Here is a 15,997-nt window from a genome sequence, read left to right on the forward strand (position 1 = left end):
ATACATTATGTGTACATATTGTACACTACAGTAGACGCTCAATAAATAGTTTACATATGCATGTGTCTATGTGTGGGTGTGTGTGTGTGTGTGTGTCTATCGGTGTCCTTGCACAACTCTTTGTTGTGGTTGTTGTTGTAATTGTTATTTTTTAAATTAATTAAACTAATAGTAAATAATCATTAAGAAAAAGTCCATTTTATAAGCGTTTTCATTATGTTTCACTACAAATCTTTAAAAAGTTCTTCTTTTGCGTGAGAGTCATCGACAGAAAAAAAAAACCTACAAGATATCAGCAAAAAAAAACAATGAAGAAATTATGTGTATACTATATGTAACTTTATATATCCTATATGTGTAGCTACTCTTAATTCCTATTGAAATAGTTGTTAGATTATGCATGTTTTAAGTCTATTCAAAAATGGTTGTTTTTTGTGTTTCTATGTGTATGTGTGGGGGGGGGTCTGTGAAACAGGGTGTTTGCTTATATATAATCTATATATATCATATTATATATATCTATATATATAATCGATCATTGCGTTTCTTCGTGTTAGATTTGGAAGATGTAAACGCAAATTGATCCATGTAGAATTGGAAAACACAAGACATAACAAATACAACTTATTTTTTGTTTGTTGTTTTTTTTTTCTTTTCTTTGTTCAGTAATTAAACTCCTCTTCCTTTTCCGAATCGCTGCGCAAATCGTTCATAAGTGTTTCAAAGCAAGATTTGGGTATAAGTGTGCCAACAATTTTCTCACCCTCCGTTGTCTTCATGCGTATAACTTGCATTTTGCTATTGGAACGAGTATTCAAGATGTGTTCGACACGGCCCCAAACGGATAGAACCGAACCAGCTAGCACATGATACAAACGTTGACGCAATCCAACCTAAACGTAACGAAACAAATCGAATGAGTATATAAAAAATGAGATCTTTGGGTTTCTAATGGATTGACATATACCTCACAATCGGTGCCTAAACTGACATTACGACAATTGCCATTCCAATAGGCATGGGAGCATGTATTGACCGATGCATCGTATTGTTCGGTCCAATGCGGTTCGGCCTCCTCGCTGGCCACTTTACGATATTTCTTCTCCAGCTCGAATAGTGATTCATGGCGAACTTGTAGTCCCGTATTGGGACGATAAATTTGACACATTATCTCCTTCTTGCTGCGTGATTTCTTCTTATCCTTTTTCAAACTATCGAAATCTGATGAACTACGCGATGGTTGCTGCTCCAGGACGACAACCAAAATGGCAGTACGCTTTTGATTACGCAACTGATGGGATACATAAAAGCCTTCACTATCATTGAATAGATCAGCATATCTGGGGAGTAAATTAGCTGGTTAGCATCGTTCACAGACAGAGGAGAGTCCTTCTCCATTCAACTTACTTGTCAATAGCCTCCTGCCAGATCATGCCACGTTCAACACGCACTGTATGCAATTCTGTGGGTGCCACGCCTGTCGCATGTTTACGTACAAATCGCAAAAGACGCACACGATTCACATTCTCGCCAGCGGCACCCAAATCTACGAGAGAAATTGAAGTTTAGGATCATGTCTGGTTAAGTTTGATTGGTGTCTCTGTCTCGTTAGCTTACCTAGAATACCCAAATCAAAGCGGCCACCGCGTTTGGCCTGATTTATAATGGCTGTCATGGTATCGGTGAAATATTTGAATAGACGATTTTGTAAATCGACCGGACAACCCAATATACGATTGAGAAACTTTGATATGTTATTGTAGTCCTTATCCAAACTGAGAACACCGGGATGACTCTCGCTATTGACAATGATGCCAACACCGACCAGGGCCCCGGCAATATCCTTAAAGAATTCACCAGAATAATCGGTGGGCGGCGGTACCAATGGTGACTCATAGCCCATTATGGTCCGCATTACGGTCTCTAGTGCCTGACGTCCATACTTATTATCAATATTGAATTGAGATAAGTCACGCGTTTCTGTGGCACGACGATCACCGTGTGTGAGAGCTCCCAACGATTCCAGACGTTTGGCCACTGTCGACGCGAAACGTCGTTCACCAGCCAGATCCGAAATCAGGAATATATATTCCGGGGCGTTCACCTGATTCGAACGATGTGTCCGGCCAAATTGTTGTATGGCCCGGTCAGCTGACCATGGCAATTCGAGGGTAATGTGAACACGACGACGCTGATTGAAGACACGACGATCGCTCTGCAATGATATACCACTGGAGGCTGCCTCCGATATAATGGCCACATCCTTGCGTCCATCCATGAATCGCTGCTTTTCGGTTATATTCAATGTTTCGAGAGGGACATCCGATTCAGTACGGGATTCATATTGTATGGTGCCATCATCGTTCTGGACAACACGGCCACGTCGTCCTGTCATTTCGGCCACATTCTCGGGACCGCCGAGTTCATCGATTAGCTGATCCAACGTATTGGGTGGCAATCGAGAGCCCAGACGTTCAATTTTACGCAACAATTCCTCCTTCATCGTGCATGCCCGTTCGATTGCATCTTTCGGTGGCGGGCCATAATTCAATTTAACACCATTCACACCAACAGGAGTCACAGTGCCCTTTAGCTCTTGTTTCTTTTGCAGCAAATCTTGTATTTTATCCTGTGTCGATAGCTGAGACTTGCGCGTCTTAACCGCATTCAGAGCGGCGGCAACAGCCGCTGTCATGCCACCACTACTACCACCAGGATCTGTAGCTGCTCCTGCTCCGATTGCGTTTGTTTGTGCTGCAGCTGCAGATCCAGTGGAATCTTTTGACTCTTTTTTAATAGCCTTTTCCTTTTTCACCTTCTTTTTGGTCTTCTTTTTGATCTTTTTGGTGGATTTCTTGCTACGAGCATTCACCCAGGGATCAATATCACTGTCACTGCCACTGAAGAATGGATTGAAGTCCGAACTGGCATCACTGGCCACACTCCGACGATCGCTATCCCTGTCATGATCATCGTCATTCTCATCCTCGTCCTCATCATTGTCGTCGTCATCGTCATCACTGTCATCATCGCTATTATTGTAGGCATCGTCACTGTGACTGGGATTATCGCTATCACTATTCGACGGAGTATGTCCGGCGGCATCATCATCGCTATCGCTGTATTGCCAAGAGGCACTGCGTTTCTGCGTCTTCTTACGTTTCGATTTGACCGAATTGGAATCACTTGCATTGCTGGCGCCTTTACGTTTGCTGCTGCCGTTGTTGTTATTATTCTTATTGTTGTTATTATTATTGAGACTAGAGGCCGCAGACATGGATGAGACACCGCTGCTTGTGGTGTTACTGGCGGTGGTGTTGATTGTGGTGCTACTGCTATTATTATCATCATAGAGACCAAGAATACGATTAATGCGATTGCGATCAGGTGCAGGAAAATGCCGTTCCACAAATGATTGAAAAACTCCCCTGGAAGAGAATCGAAATGGAATTAAAATGTTGACTAGCAACAGATTTTGTTTTACTGGATCACTTACTTGGCTGTGGATACGAAATCGGTAAGCTCACCATCATCGCGTTCCAGTTGGTCCAATGTGCGTGCCTCGCCCGTCGATTGGAGACCAATGACCACACATTTGCCATATTTAATCGATTCGCGGGCCACCATTACGGCATGATTCACTTTGGCGGCTATGCACAGATATTTAAAGAAACGCTGATGCGATGACCAGAATTGTCCCCACATTGTTTTCTTCATGCGGCTCTCCGCATCGATCAGTTCGGCGGCTTCGGTAAATTTTTGCATCGCTTCCACCCATAATTCAACGGATTGATCATAGATCTTTCGAAACTCCTTAGAAAGGGCAACCTCTTCGATTTTAAAGGTGACGCCTTTGAAACTCAATTGTCTTGCGATATACATGCCACGCAGTTTCATATCCATGGCCACAATTTCCATAGCTCCCACGCCACTGCAAAAGCAAAAGAAGAGAACACATTATTTTGCGACTGTTACTTTCTTTGAACTGCCCAAACTTACCGTCTCTCGACTGCCGTAATGAAATCATTGAAATTGGGAAATGCTGTACCCTGACCCCAGAGACCTAAACGCACCATATAGGCCATATTCTTGGGTTCGGATGCTCCAGTGGCTGATGCATACACAACACGGGCTTTAGGCAATTTCTGTTGCAACTCCAAGACGGTTTGACCCGTCTTTGTGGGTTTGCCCGAACCGACGGGACACAAATTCTTTGCCTTGTGGCACTCATCAAATATGATGAGACCTTCAAAATCCTCGCCACACCATTGCAATAGCTGACGGAAACGTGAACGATATTTGCCAGTCTTATTATTCGATTCACCAATAAGAGCCGAATATGTGCTAAAGATAACGCCACGTTTGCAATTATTGTTCACATCCGAGCTTATCTTGGCGTACTTGAACTGGGGATTGAGAAAGAGATGGAAACGGAAATAAGTAATCAATTCAATTCAGAGGCATCTGCTCTTCTTACCTTATTCAAGGCATGAACCTCAATACGCGATGCCCCGATATCACTTAAATCGCGCTCTGCATCATATTTGAGATCATTGGATACCGATATCCATAATGCCTTCTTGCGCCCCTTGAGATAATTCTCATAGATAATGCCAGCAATGGTTCGACCCTTGCCCACACCGGCGCCATCGCCAATTAGAAAGCCAGCACGACTGCCATCGGGCAGAAGATGGTCGTGCGCCTGTGAGGCATATGTGATAGATTCCAATTGCAATGCACTTAGCTGACCGCTATTGATGGTATCGCTGGGAATGGATACCTTGTAGTAAACATCGCAGGGTTCCACCGAGCTAAGCGAGGCGGTTTCCACAACAGCATCGGGATGCTTCTTACCCAATTTTACTGCAGAAGAAAAGGAGATGACGATGAAGGGATGCCAAAGTGTTTATCTGTGTGGTCTGTACTTACGCTTTGCTGGCCAATAATCGGCATAAGTCTCGGCCACACCCATCTCCTCATAATCGACTTCATCTTCTTCCGGCTGTTGGACATAGGCGGCAGCTGCTGCTGCATTTGCTGCAGCCGCATTTGCCGCCGCCGCCGCTGCTGCTTGTGCATTGACTTGAACCATTGAGGCGTTTGCTGGTTGCATCACCACCGAAGGAGTTGGTGGCGCTCGTGTTGTTTGTAAAAACATTTGGAATACATTATTGGGTATACCGCTGGTCAGATATTCTGGATTCATAGCGATTAATTTCTGAACTGCCTCCAGCATCATTGTGTTGACTTTCATTGCGCCACCACCGCCGGCTGCTGCGGCTCCACCGCCGCCGGCTGTTGCTGTTGATGCTCCTCCTGCTGCTGCTGCTGCTGCCGAAGATGATCCTCCTGCGGTCATGATTATTTTTGGCGTTGTCGTTGGTTTTGTTGTCATCATGTACGGCCGCATAGGCGGGGCATTCGCATAGCTCACTGCAATATAAGGAGATTTGGCAGGTGTAGGTGGTGATAGTGTTACGTGTTTATGTAGTTTTTATTGTTTTGTTTATGTTTATGGAGAGGAAAAGGGTAAGGAAGAGACAGGGAGAGAAAGGGAGAGAGAGAGAGCAATGGAAAATCACTTGTGATTAGTATTAGAGAGGCGCAGAGGCGATGCATTTCGTCATTTGGAAACTAAACTCTTAACATGTAAGAAAATACAAGGAAAATAAACTAACGAACAAAGGAAAACCAAAAATAAACAGAGAAAACTCCCTCGTCCGATTGTAGTTCACTTCTAAGCTTCTACTACTTAAACCGCATTCTCTCTTTCCCTAAAGATGGAACAAAAAAGAATTGAAAAAACAATCAACGTAAAATAGGGAAGCAAATTTGTTTCTTGGGGCCCAACGTGAATCTTAAATCTGAATCTTCAATTGTCAAAAAGCAAAAGTCTGCAGTAATTCCCTATAAGCTCTTAACAATTTATTGACAATATGTTTTTATAAAACGAGAGCTACAGCTTTTGTCGGCCAACGGTGGTATTTTCTTGTTTTATAAACAATAGTGGAATCGGCTTGGGGTGAGGAGTGTTAAAGCGTGCCTTCGAACGTGTATTGAATGGCAAATTTTGCTTCTTTAGGCGGTTCACATAGGTGGAACACGATGATTTTATTTCGTAGTGATCTCCTCTCTCCTTCCTACGGGACTCTTTTGCCGAACGATCATAATCCCTTTTAGAGCTTTGCGAAGGATGAGTCGCATTATATTCACTTGCAGTTGGCCCGAAACAATATCTGTTGCGATAGATTAAAGCGCATTGTTTTGATTTCGCCTTTCTGACCGGGCTTTTGGTCAAGACTTCTTCCGATGACATATCTCTCGTCTGATATCGTTTGGCTCGCTTCAGTTTGGCTTGCGTTTTCTTTCTGACATCCTCCATCATCCTACTAACCATCTCGTCGCGCTCCGCTTTGGGCACATTGTCGCGGATTGCTTGCTCCATTCGTGGCATCAAATCACCCACAATCGTAAGTTCCAATTTCCGCAAAGATGCGGCATGAACATTGTAAAATTTTTTCATCGCCTCCGCCACATTTATATTGATGGCCTCCTCCAGCTGCTTCCAGGTGAATAAAGCCTCGTTTGTTGGTTTATGACCCTCCGACGCCATTTCAGTTCGAAATAGAAAATTTGGAAAAAATTACAAGAAAAAATAATAATATTCAAAAATATTATTGACTACAAATTTTTGGAATTTAATACAACTCAGCTGAGGACAATCTGTGTACTGTAGAAGTGAAATGAAAAACTATTTAGGTCAAGCAAACCAGTTTACTTGGATGGGTTAAAAAAACCTGAAACTGACAGATGAGGATCGATACAGATTTCTGAATGGATATACATAGAAAGAACTCTTGTCAAAAGTGAACTAAGCAAACAGTTCTTTTTTGATCACGAATCAATATTTAAATATGACTCTTTAGACATCCTGGACGACCTGAAACTATTTAGTTGTGATTCCCAACTAGTTATAGCCTTAAACATATGAAAGTGGCTGCCTATGAAACGGTTGACTTACTTTAGTCATTGAAAATTAAGAAAATTAAATAGAAACAAGAAATAAAAAGGAAATATAACGAAAACTATGTATTGAAACGTGATTTGCGCCTTACTAAACGCTATCCATTAATTTATTCATTATTATTATTATGATTATTATTATTCTTGGTTGTTACCAACATTAATCGACTTACTCTGCGCCAATAAAGACGCGGCCATATTGAAATTAGCAGCCGAAGAGGATGATGAAGACGACGTCGAGGAGATTGATGAAGATGTGGAGGATGAGGTGACACCGCCAACACCACCACCACCACTAGTGGTGCCTCTTGTGTTGGTATTACTATTAAAATTTGTGGGTGACGCATTGTTACCCTTGGAGGCCACATAAGCGGCCAGATTCATCAATTCGTTGGTGCTCAAACTGTTGAGATAATTGCCAGCACCGCTACTTAAATATGAGTTGGCTGAACCACCGCCACTGCCAACGACCCCTCCTCCAGTAGAAGCACCACCGCCCCCGCTGGGTGTATAAGTCATGGCAGTGGTGCTAGACTTGGTTGTGGATGAAGAGGGATTATTATTACTAAGACTACTCCTCGCATTGGTGGTGGTAGTATTCGTATTGGCGGCATTGGCCATTGCTTTAGTGTTTAAACAATAAACAAAGAGAATTGTGTGAAAGCGGGGAGGGGGGATAAAACAAAATCCGTGTTTATGGTTGGCAAAACGAAACAAAACAGCAAAGAAACAAACAAATAAAGATATTGTTTAATGACGAAAGCATGATATATATCCATACATAGTTGGATATTTGTAATTATTTTTTGTTTGTTTTTGTTGGAGGGAAGAGAGAGAAAAAGAGAGAGAGAACACAAGGCGACATTAATTAATTGATTAAATTTTCACTGATTTTAATTAGCTCTCTCGAACGTGTATCTATACTTTGGTGGTGTGTGAGTGTGTGTATGTGTGTGTGAGTGTGTGTGTGTGCGCACTTACCCGCTTGGGTGTGATTCAATTTCTTTGGCATATTGTTGCTGCTGTTAATTGCTGTATCTAACGGCAGTTTAGTCGCTTTTAATGCAACTCCTCCCACTCCTGCTGCTGCAGCTGCTCCTACTCCACCTCCTGGCGTTGCTACCGTCACGATTTTGGTTGTTGGTATTCGTATTGTTGTTATTTTGCCTCCAATTGGCGCTGCGACAATACTGTTTATATTATTTTGATGGTTGTTGTTGCTGATGTTATTGTTGTTATTCTTTGTTATAATATTTATTTTATTATTATTATTATTATTTATTATACTATTGTTGAGACGCAGCAACGAAACGGCTTTATTATTATTTATATTATTATTATTATTGATATTGATGATTTTATTGGCGCTAATTGTGGGTATAATTGTTGCTCCTGCTCCTTGAAGTCGTGTTGCTGTTGTTGTGGTTGGTGTTGCTGCTGCTGCTGCTGCTGCAGCTGCTGCAACTGTTGCTGCCCCTGCTCCACCTTTTGTGGCAATACCAACACCACTTCGTATATTTTGGGCATACGTAACCGCTGTATTTAGATTAAGACCACCGCCTGCAAATTAAGTTTAAGAAAAAGTAAAAGTGATTAGTTTAAGAATTGGAGTTCAGTGGCGGGACTACAGAAAACTTCTCAGTTCTCAGTTCCTGTGGCTTATATTGATTAGAACTCTTTAAACGAAAGCTTCATATAAATAATGATTCTTATAGTTTCAAAAACATAAGAAGGACATTTCCTCAAGCACACATAACTAGTTTAAGGAGAATCAATCTTGAAGTTAAGAGGTAAAATTTTGTATTTCTCTAAATTGGTTATGGAACATCCTCTAGGGATGGCTTAAGCTTTTCATGTTTGCGAATATTTACGAGAGTGAAACAAATATTTATTATATTGAATGCTCACTGTAGTGCTGTACTACGTTCTACGTCAAAAGTAGACTGTAGTAAGGAATAAACGAAAAAAAAAAACAACAAAAAACAAACAAACCGGCAAACATACACATTATCAGCTGTTGCTGTCCCTCCAATTTCTCTTTGCCAACACCTACGAGTTGAAGTTTGCTCGGTGATGGATAACAACGACTACTAGATACCCCTTTTTGTCTCTTCAGAAATTGGTTGGAGATAAAATCTAAATATTTCCCTTAATGGACAGCAAACTAAATTAAAGATCTATTAACAAGTTATTAAAAGTCTCAAGGTTTCCAAGTGTACTGAAAGTTATCATCTTATCTAGTAGTCGTTGTTATCCATCATCTTATTCGTTGTAGATCCATCATCAAAAGATTAAACTTAATTTTTGCACATTCCAAACTCGATATATTCGAAGATATTAGTTCTTAATAGACTTTAAAATGTCCATTTGAAGATATTCAGTATTCAAAATAGAATATTTTTAATCAAAAATCTCGATAAATGTAATTCAAAATCATGGAAATCAATGAATATACCCACCTATTGAATGGGTATTAAAGGGTATAAAGAGAGCAAAAAAAAAAAAAAATGAGCAAACGCACATGGTTAGCCGGCTGACGCCGGGGGCGAAAACAATAGGCAGAGAGAGTGAGAGAGAGAGAGATAGAAGGAGAGGCGGCAAAACCAGCATTTTTATTATAATTTCGTTCTGGTTTTTTTTTGTATATTTTTTTTCTTCTCTCTCTGGCATCAACAGCACGTGGCAAGAGCAACAAGTACTTTTATTTTTGACAATATATGTATGAATGTGTGTCCTTTGTGTGTGTGTGTTTTATACCTCAACTTCTCCATGGATAAGATTTTATTTAACATTTAACAAATTTAATGAACCAAGCTGAAAATTTTGCGTGGGTTAAGTAAAGACATTGCAAGTGGGTGGAATATATGGTTTCGGACTTCCCCCGCCCCCAAGGGAGAATGCCTCACAGAGAAAGAGAGACAGAGAGCGGGAACGACCGACAGAGACTGAGGGAGACCATAAGACATTGCATAATTGCAAATACATAATGAATGAAGGAGATGATGACGATAAGACTCAAAGGTATATATGTATGTATGTATATATAAACTGAACTTAAGCATATATACATAGGCGTAGACATTCTCCTAGAACATAGAAAGGTGCAACATTATAATGTGCTTGCAATTAAGTACATAGAGGAGGGAGGATGGCGGTTGGCAGACGAAAGATGAGAGATGGGGTTGAGTGTCGTAGGGTGGAGGTTTCAGAATCAGCGGTCAACTTCTATCGAATTAGTCGTATTTGTTCAACCACAAGATTTCCATCCACATTCAATCTAATTATTTAATAACTAGATGATAGTTAAATTATTATACATAATCATGACGATGATGATGATGAGCAGGATTGTTTACTAATGAGACTTCCTACAACATTGATGCAAGAAATTGAAATAAAAAGACAATGTTCTAGAATAAAACCCGATGTCTTTACATCTTTAAAACAAGTTTAATTGGTTTATTAAAAGATTTGATTCATTTGAAAATAAGAATTAATTTAACTGAAGATATTCACAAATAAGAACCTATTCCTTAAAGCTAACAAGGACTTGAAAGAACTTGTCTCTCAATCTTTAAATGTTTCAAGTTCTAAATGAAAGTTCTTCGTTATTCACTTTTGTTAGCAGCTGCGAAAAACACTTTCACCTTTCAGTTGAATTGCATTTTTCACTCCTCCCTCAGAATACCAAATACCTGTGTGTGTGTGTGTATCTGTGTTTGTTTATTCACATTAAATAATTCATTTATTCTGCCTATAAAGTTATTAACAATCTCTTCTCGTTATAGCCTTAGGCATTTCATTATAAATTATTTAGACAACCAACTGGATCAATTTAATGGTCATTTCATCAATCGATAATCTAAACTAATTTGATGAACGGGTAAATAAGAAACATGTACAATATGTACATGTATATACATATGTATGTGTAAATGCCAAAGCTATGTACGTGGATTATAATTATATGCATCTGGGAAGCAACTAGGCCCGAGATAATGAGATATTCCAAGTATGTACATATATACATAAATGTATTTGTATATATGTATGTATGTATACATCATTATCATCATGGGTTTTAAGGGGGTGGGCGTGGGTGGTAGAGGTCCACTTTGATTGAAACCTTGGGCAGTCAGTGCACATTTCATGAATATTTCAAATGTTTCCTAATGCAAGTTGGGCTTTTAATTAACATGAGCAAAGATACTAAATTACAGAGAATAAACGGGCAGATGGATAATGGATATTTGATTCGACTAGAAATCAATGTGGATTCATTTACCTGGCACTTCGATTTGATCTGGATCCTCGTCGTCATCAAAATCTGAGCCAGAATCTTCATCATCAAAATTATTATCATCATCGTCGTCGTCGGCACCGTCTAAAAAAGATTTTTCGCTTCTTTGAAGTCTGTTGAAAAGAGGAGAATAGAAGGAATTGGTAAATAGTACATTTAAGAACGTTATGAGAGGAAACCGAGACACCCCTCCTGACTGACGGCATCTAGTGTCTGTCCGGCCAAGAGAGTGTTCACTGTTGTTATAGATAGATTAACTATTCATTGTACATATAATTGTAAAAACAAGGCGAATAAAAATCAATAATTTTGCATGAATTTACAAAGTTTAAAGGGGAACTATATAAAATTGATGAAACATAGCAAGAAATGTAGCACACTTTTCTGAGTTACATGAAAATTTATGAATATGTACCAAAAAAAAAAAAAAATGTAGCACACTTTTGTGAGTTGTCATCCTGTTAAACACAATTACACTGTGTGTGTGCGAGAGAGAGTAGAGAGACCGAGCGAGCAAGGAAAAAAAGAAAACAGCATGAGACAAAAATATTTTGCATTTGTTTAGAAAAAACGGCACAAAAAGCACGAGCAAAAAAATTGCACACACACACAGACACACACACATCTAAAGAGCAAGAGAGAGAACAAGGACCGAAAAAAACGAAGACAAACGAATGTATTAACCGAGCGTACGTTGCATACGAATAAAGAAACGAAAGAAGAAAAGAAAAATGTTAACATTCACTCACTTATTATTTAGTCAGTCACTCAGTCAACCAGTTGAGTGGTTTTTAATATTCTTTGGGTCTTTCTTAATTTTGCAAACAGATTTCCAGATGCACCATTCACAACAAAATTTTTGAAAGGACAATTTATATGCCGATGGCTTTATGCTTATGCGACTGTTTCTATGCTCGTGTTAGAGCCAACTACAAGAGGATATGGCCCAGGACCCAGAACCCAAAATGCTTTAGACCGACCCGCCAACTTGACACAACAACAATAACAGCAACCAGCGACGAGTGAAGGAGCGAGACAGAGAGTAGAGAAGGAGAGAGAAAGAGGAAGGGAGACGGCAATGGCAATTTGGATGGGAACGGGAGAGTGGTAGGAGGAGGAAGCGAGACGACGAAATTCAACGAAAATTTTCAAACCAATATGGAAATTTCGCCAACACAAAAACTGCAGGCTCTAAACCATATACACTATACACTACACTATACACAGTTATGGAAATGAGTTAAAGGAAAGGGGTTCAACTGGGGTGAGGTGGGTGTTGGGGTTTGGAAAGGTTTAGGGTGGAACCACCCAGGCCCAGGGTGGTTCTCAGATGGGTAACGGTCAGAGAGCGAAACGAGAGTTAGATGGTGAAAGAAGAAGAATCAGAAGCAGAAGAGATGAAGGAAACACACACAGAACACAGTGGAGCACAGAGACAAAGTCCCCGTGCTGACGATACCGATAAACACACCCCTTCTTCTCGTCGAAAATTGTACAAAACCGAAAGGGTTGGTGGGGTGTACGACAACGAGGACGATTTGATGGGTGGGTGGTTGGATGGTTGGTCGGTTGGTTTTTGGCTGGTTAGGCTATGCTTGTAATCAAGAAGAAGACAATACAAGGTGATTCCAATGTGTATGGGGGTATAAAGGGAAAATATACACTGGTAAATGGTGAGGTACATTCACATTTACACATGTATGTAGATTGGTGGTACAGTGTAACCTAACCACGACTATGCTGATTGTGGATCGCACAATCATTCTCTATGCTTTCGCTAAGATCTCAATTTTCCTTTCTTCGACTTTGCTTCTTCTTTTTATTAGGAAATACGAGCACGAATTTACTCACTTTTCTTTTCAGTAAATGTTTACATAACAGCCGATTCACAATAAATTTATTCGATCGATCTGTTTGAAACTTGGAGCTATGATGCACGACATTAAGAACTATTGAAATTCTGTATTTAGCAGCGATACAACGTAATTTCGATAATAGCAGATCCAATTCAGCTAAATATGATACCTTTACACCTAACTTTTAATTGGAAGATTATATTTACTGTGCTTTATTTAAAGTCAGAGAAATTACCCAAACTTTAATTTGACAATTGATAATCTCTCTTCGTCTCTTATTTGAGACGATAGTCCTGGACTGAATAACTTTGTTTTGTTTCGCTTATGGGTAATGTGCGCGACAGTGTTATGCGTGGGGCGAGAGGTTATAGACTGAGGGGTTGGTCGTCGCATGCAGATGAGTTGATGCGAGTGCTCCTTATGCAAATGCACCCAACCTCCCTTTACCGCAACAGACACTCTCCCTTCCACTCACTCACGCTCTTTCTCTGTCTCTTGTTGGGGAAAGGCCTATGCCCAGTACAATATCACGGCCTTTGCTCTAAAAACAAAGGATTGCAGCAATAGCAATGGACTGGAGGAGGTCGGAGGAGTGCCGATGTGGATAGTAGGCAATCTGGTGCATGAATAGCAATTAGAGCAAGACAGACAGCTACTGACGCCGTCGACTGGTTGCCCTGACACTCACAGAGCCTCGATCTTAAACCGTGACCGATGCTTGTGCCTTTACCTCTTGGGACATTTGACGTCGCTGAACAACACATACAGTGGCAATTGCCAAAGAAGAAATTTGTCTTATGAAATCAGATATATATGACCCAAGGCACCTTAAGAGATAACCCCATGCTCTTGTGAACATCCTCCAGAAATAATAGATAAAGTTAAATATAACTAAAATATATTTTTTATTTTGATCTGGTGATCTCTGCATTGTCTAACTTTCTTAATGCTCTCTTTTGACTTTTATTTATATTTTTGTCAATTCTATTTGGGTGGAGTTTTTTGATTAATCCTTTTAAGGTTTACACTTCTACAGTGTTTTTTTTTTAATATCTTGCCAAATAAGGCTGATTAAATATCAATGTTATAATTGATATATTTATTCAAAAACATATTGCAAAAATTATGACAATAATTTTTTGTCTGAAAATATGAATTCAAAAATTGCTTACTTATGTGTGTTATAAATAGAATCAAAATCAATCAAGTATCTATATTTCCCCCACACACACACACTTATACAGAGAGAACGTCTGCCCCTCTTCTACTCCTACACGGGGTATGAGGCGGGGGCAGTTTTTGTGTGTTGACACACAAAATAAAATCAAAACGAATGACCTTGCAATAAAGGAAATGCTGAAAATATTTTATATCCAAAAAACACATGTTTTTCCCACCACGCCTCTATCTCCTCCAGAGAAGGCGAGGGGTGGTAGAGAAAGAGAGAGAATGATGCATCAACATGTTGTTGCCACACAGAGAATAAGAGAAGCCACAAAAAAAAAAAAAAAAAACACACACACAAAAAAGAACAAAATAAAAAAGGATAAAGAAAAAAAAAGGTGAACAATTCACCCCTCATTATCCATCCATCCATCTATCCTGGATTTTCAGTTCTGGGGGCGCATGCGTCATCCTTTATGCGAATGCAATGACCAAAGCATATAATGTGATAAATAGCCATAAGGACCAGCCTACTGGCCTCTCTCCATCTCTCTCTGTCTCTCGCTTTATAGGTGGAGAAATGTATTGCAATGCGCAGATTGTGGGAGTGGCAATTGCAATGGCAACTAGAATAATTAATTAAGACGAATGCACCACCATCACCATTGGAGCTACAGTCAAAACTCGCCACAAATGACAAAGACCGAAAAAAGGGTTTGCATCTAAGCTAACCCTAAATGGTGTGTGTGGGGGGGGTGTTGGGTGGTGTCTCGGCTAAGCAACAAGTACGATAAGCAAGAAACCCAAAATTTGGAATCAGTTGGTTTAAATGAAAAAATTAACTAGATTACAATATATCTTTACAATTAAATGTTTAAACTTTCGTATTACACTTTTGTTAAGCTTTAGTTTGTACATTTGCCCTTAAAAATATATATGTACATATATTAATATATGTATATTCAATGTGGCCTACAGAAGCACAATAATCAATAATAAGATGTTGTCATTGTTATTGTTACGGCATGAAAGAGATGGAAGATATGTAAACTCCCGTGTTTCTCCTCTAGAAATGGATAGGCCTTCATGGCAACGTGAGTAAAACACAATCATCGGGTTAAACTTAGATAATTTCATATTTTCTTAATCATTTTTTTGAGTTCTCAAATGTAACTACTTTTAAAATTCAAGATACAACAAACTTTTCTGTGAGTCTTCAACCGAAGCAAAACTTTTTTAAAAAGAAAAACGGTTCGTTTTCCGAGACGTTCGTTTACCGACGATCCACTGTACTTGGTAAACTTTATTGCATGCAAAAGAAATAGTTTGATCCAAACAAAATTCATTGAAAATGTGCTAAAATTTATATCAATAGACCGATAGTTACTGCATGAGCTCTATATAGATAAGAATATTGTCCCGTTCTGACTAGCCATAGGTCTTTTAATAGAAAATTAAATCAATGAGATGAAAGTTATTCCAACTAGACGACGACTTTGAGGAGAGAATTGGTTTCGAGAGGACATTAATCTGCTATATATTATTCCTCTATGGCACACCTTGCTCAATGTACTGGGATCAGTTGGCCTTAACCCTAACCTAGCGCAACAACATAAAGTTGAATCACATTTGTATGGAAGAGGAGGAAAAACAC

General features: G+C 39.6%; 1 protein-coding gene across 1 annotated transcript; it reads right to left on the minus strand.

Moving 5' to 3' along the window:
• Positions 1-463: 463 nt before the first annotated feature.
• On the minus strand, positions 464-11,529 carry sno (strawberry notch). Its single transcript, XM_068300738.1, has 12 exons — positions 11,525-11,529; positions 11,309-11,436; positions 8,005-8,583; positions 7,197-7,646; positions 4,930-5,433; positions 4,478-4,863; positions 4,000-4,406; positions 3,497-3,931; positions 1,618-3,428; positions 1,408-1,546; positions 968-1,340; positions 464-893 (listed from the first exon to the last, which is right to left on the minus strand). The coding sequence occupies exons 1-12, from the start codon at positions 11,527-11,529 to the stop codon at positions 663-665; spliced, it is 5,448 nt and encodes a 1,815-aa protein (XP_068156839.1). The 3' UTR covers positions 464-662.
• Positions 11,530-15,997: the final 4,468 nt, after the last annotated feature.

This window comes from Drosophila tropicalis, unplaced genomic scaffold, assembly GCF_018151085.1.
Source record: "Drosophila tropicalis isolate 14030-0801.00 unplaced genomic scaffold, ASM1815108v1 contig_158, whole genome shotgun sequence".
NCBI lineage: Eukaryota > Metazoa > Arthropoda > Insecta > Diptera > Drosophilidae > Drosophila > Drosophila tropicalis.

What these genes read in the sequence shown, in the direction of transcription:
- sno (XM_068300738.1), bottom strand. An exon ending in ATTGAATCACACCCAAGCGG is followed by an intron (nt 7,647 to 8,004) that starts GTAAGTGCGCAC and finishes TAAACACTAAAG; the next exon opens with CAATGGCCAATGCCGCCAAT. An exon ending in ATTACGGCAGTCGAGAGACG is followed by an intron (nt 3,932 to 3,999) that starts GTAAGTTTGGGC and finishes TTGCTTTTGCAG; the next exon opens with TGGCGTGGGAGCTATGGAAA.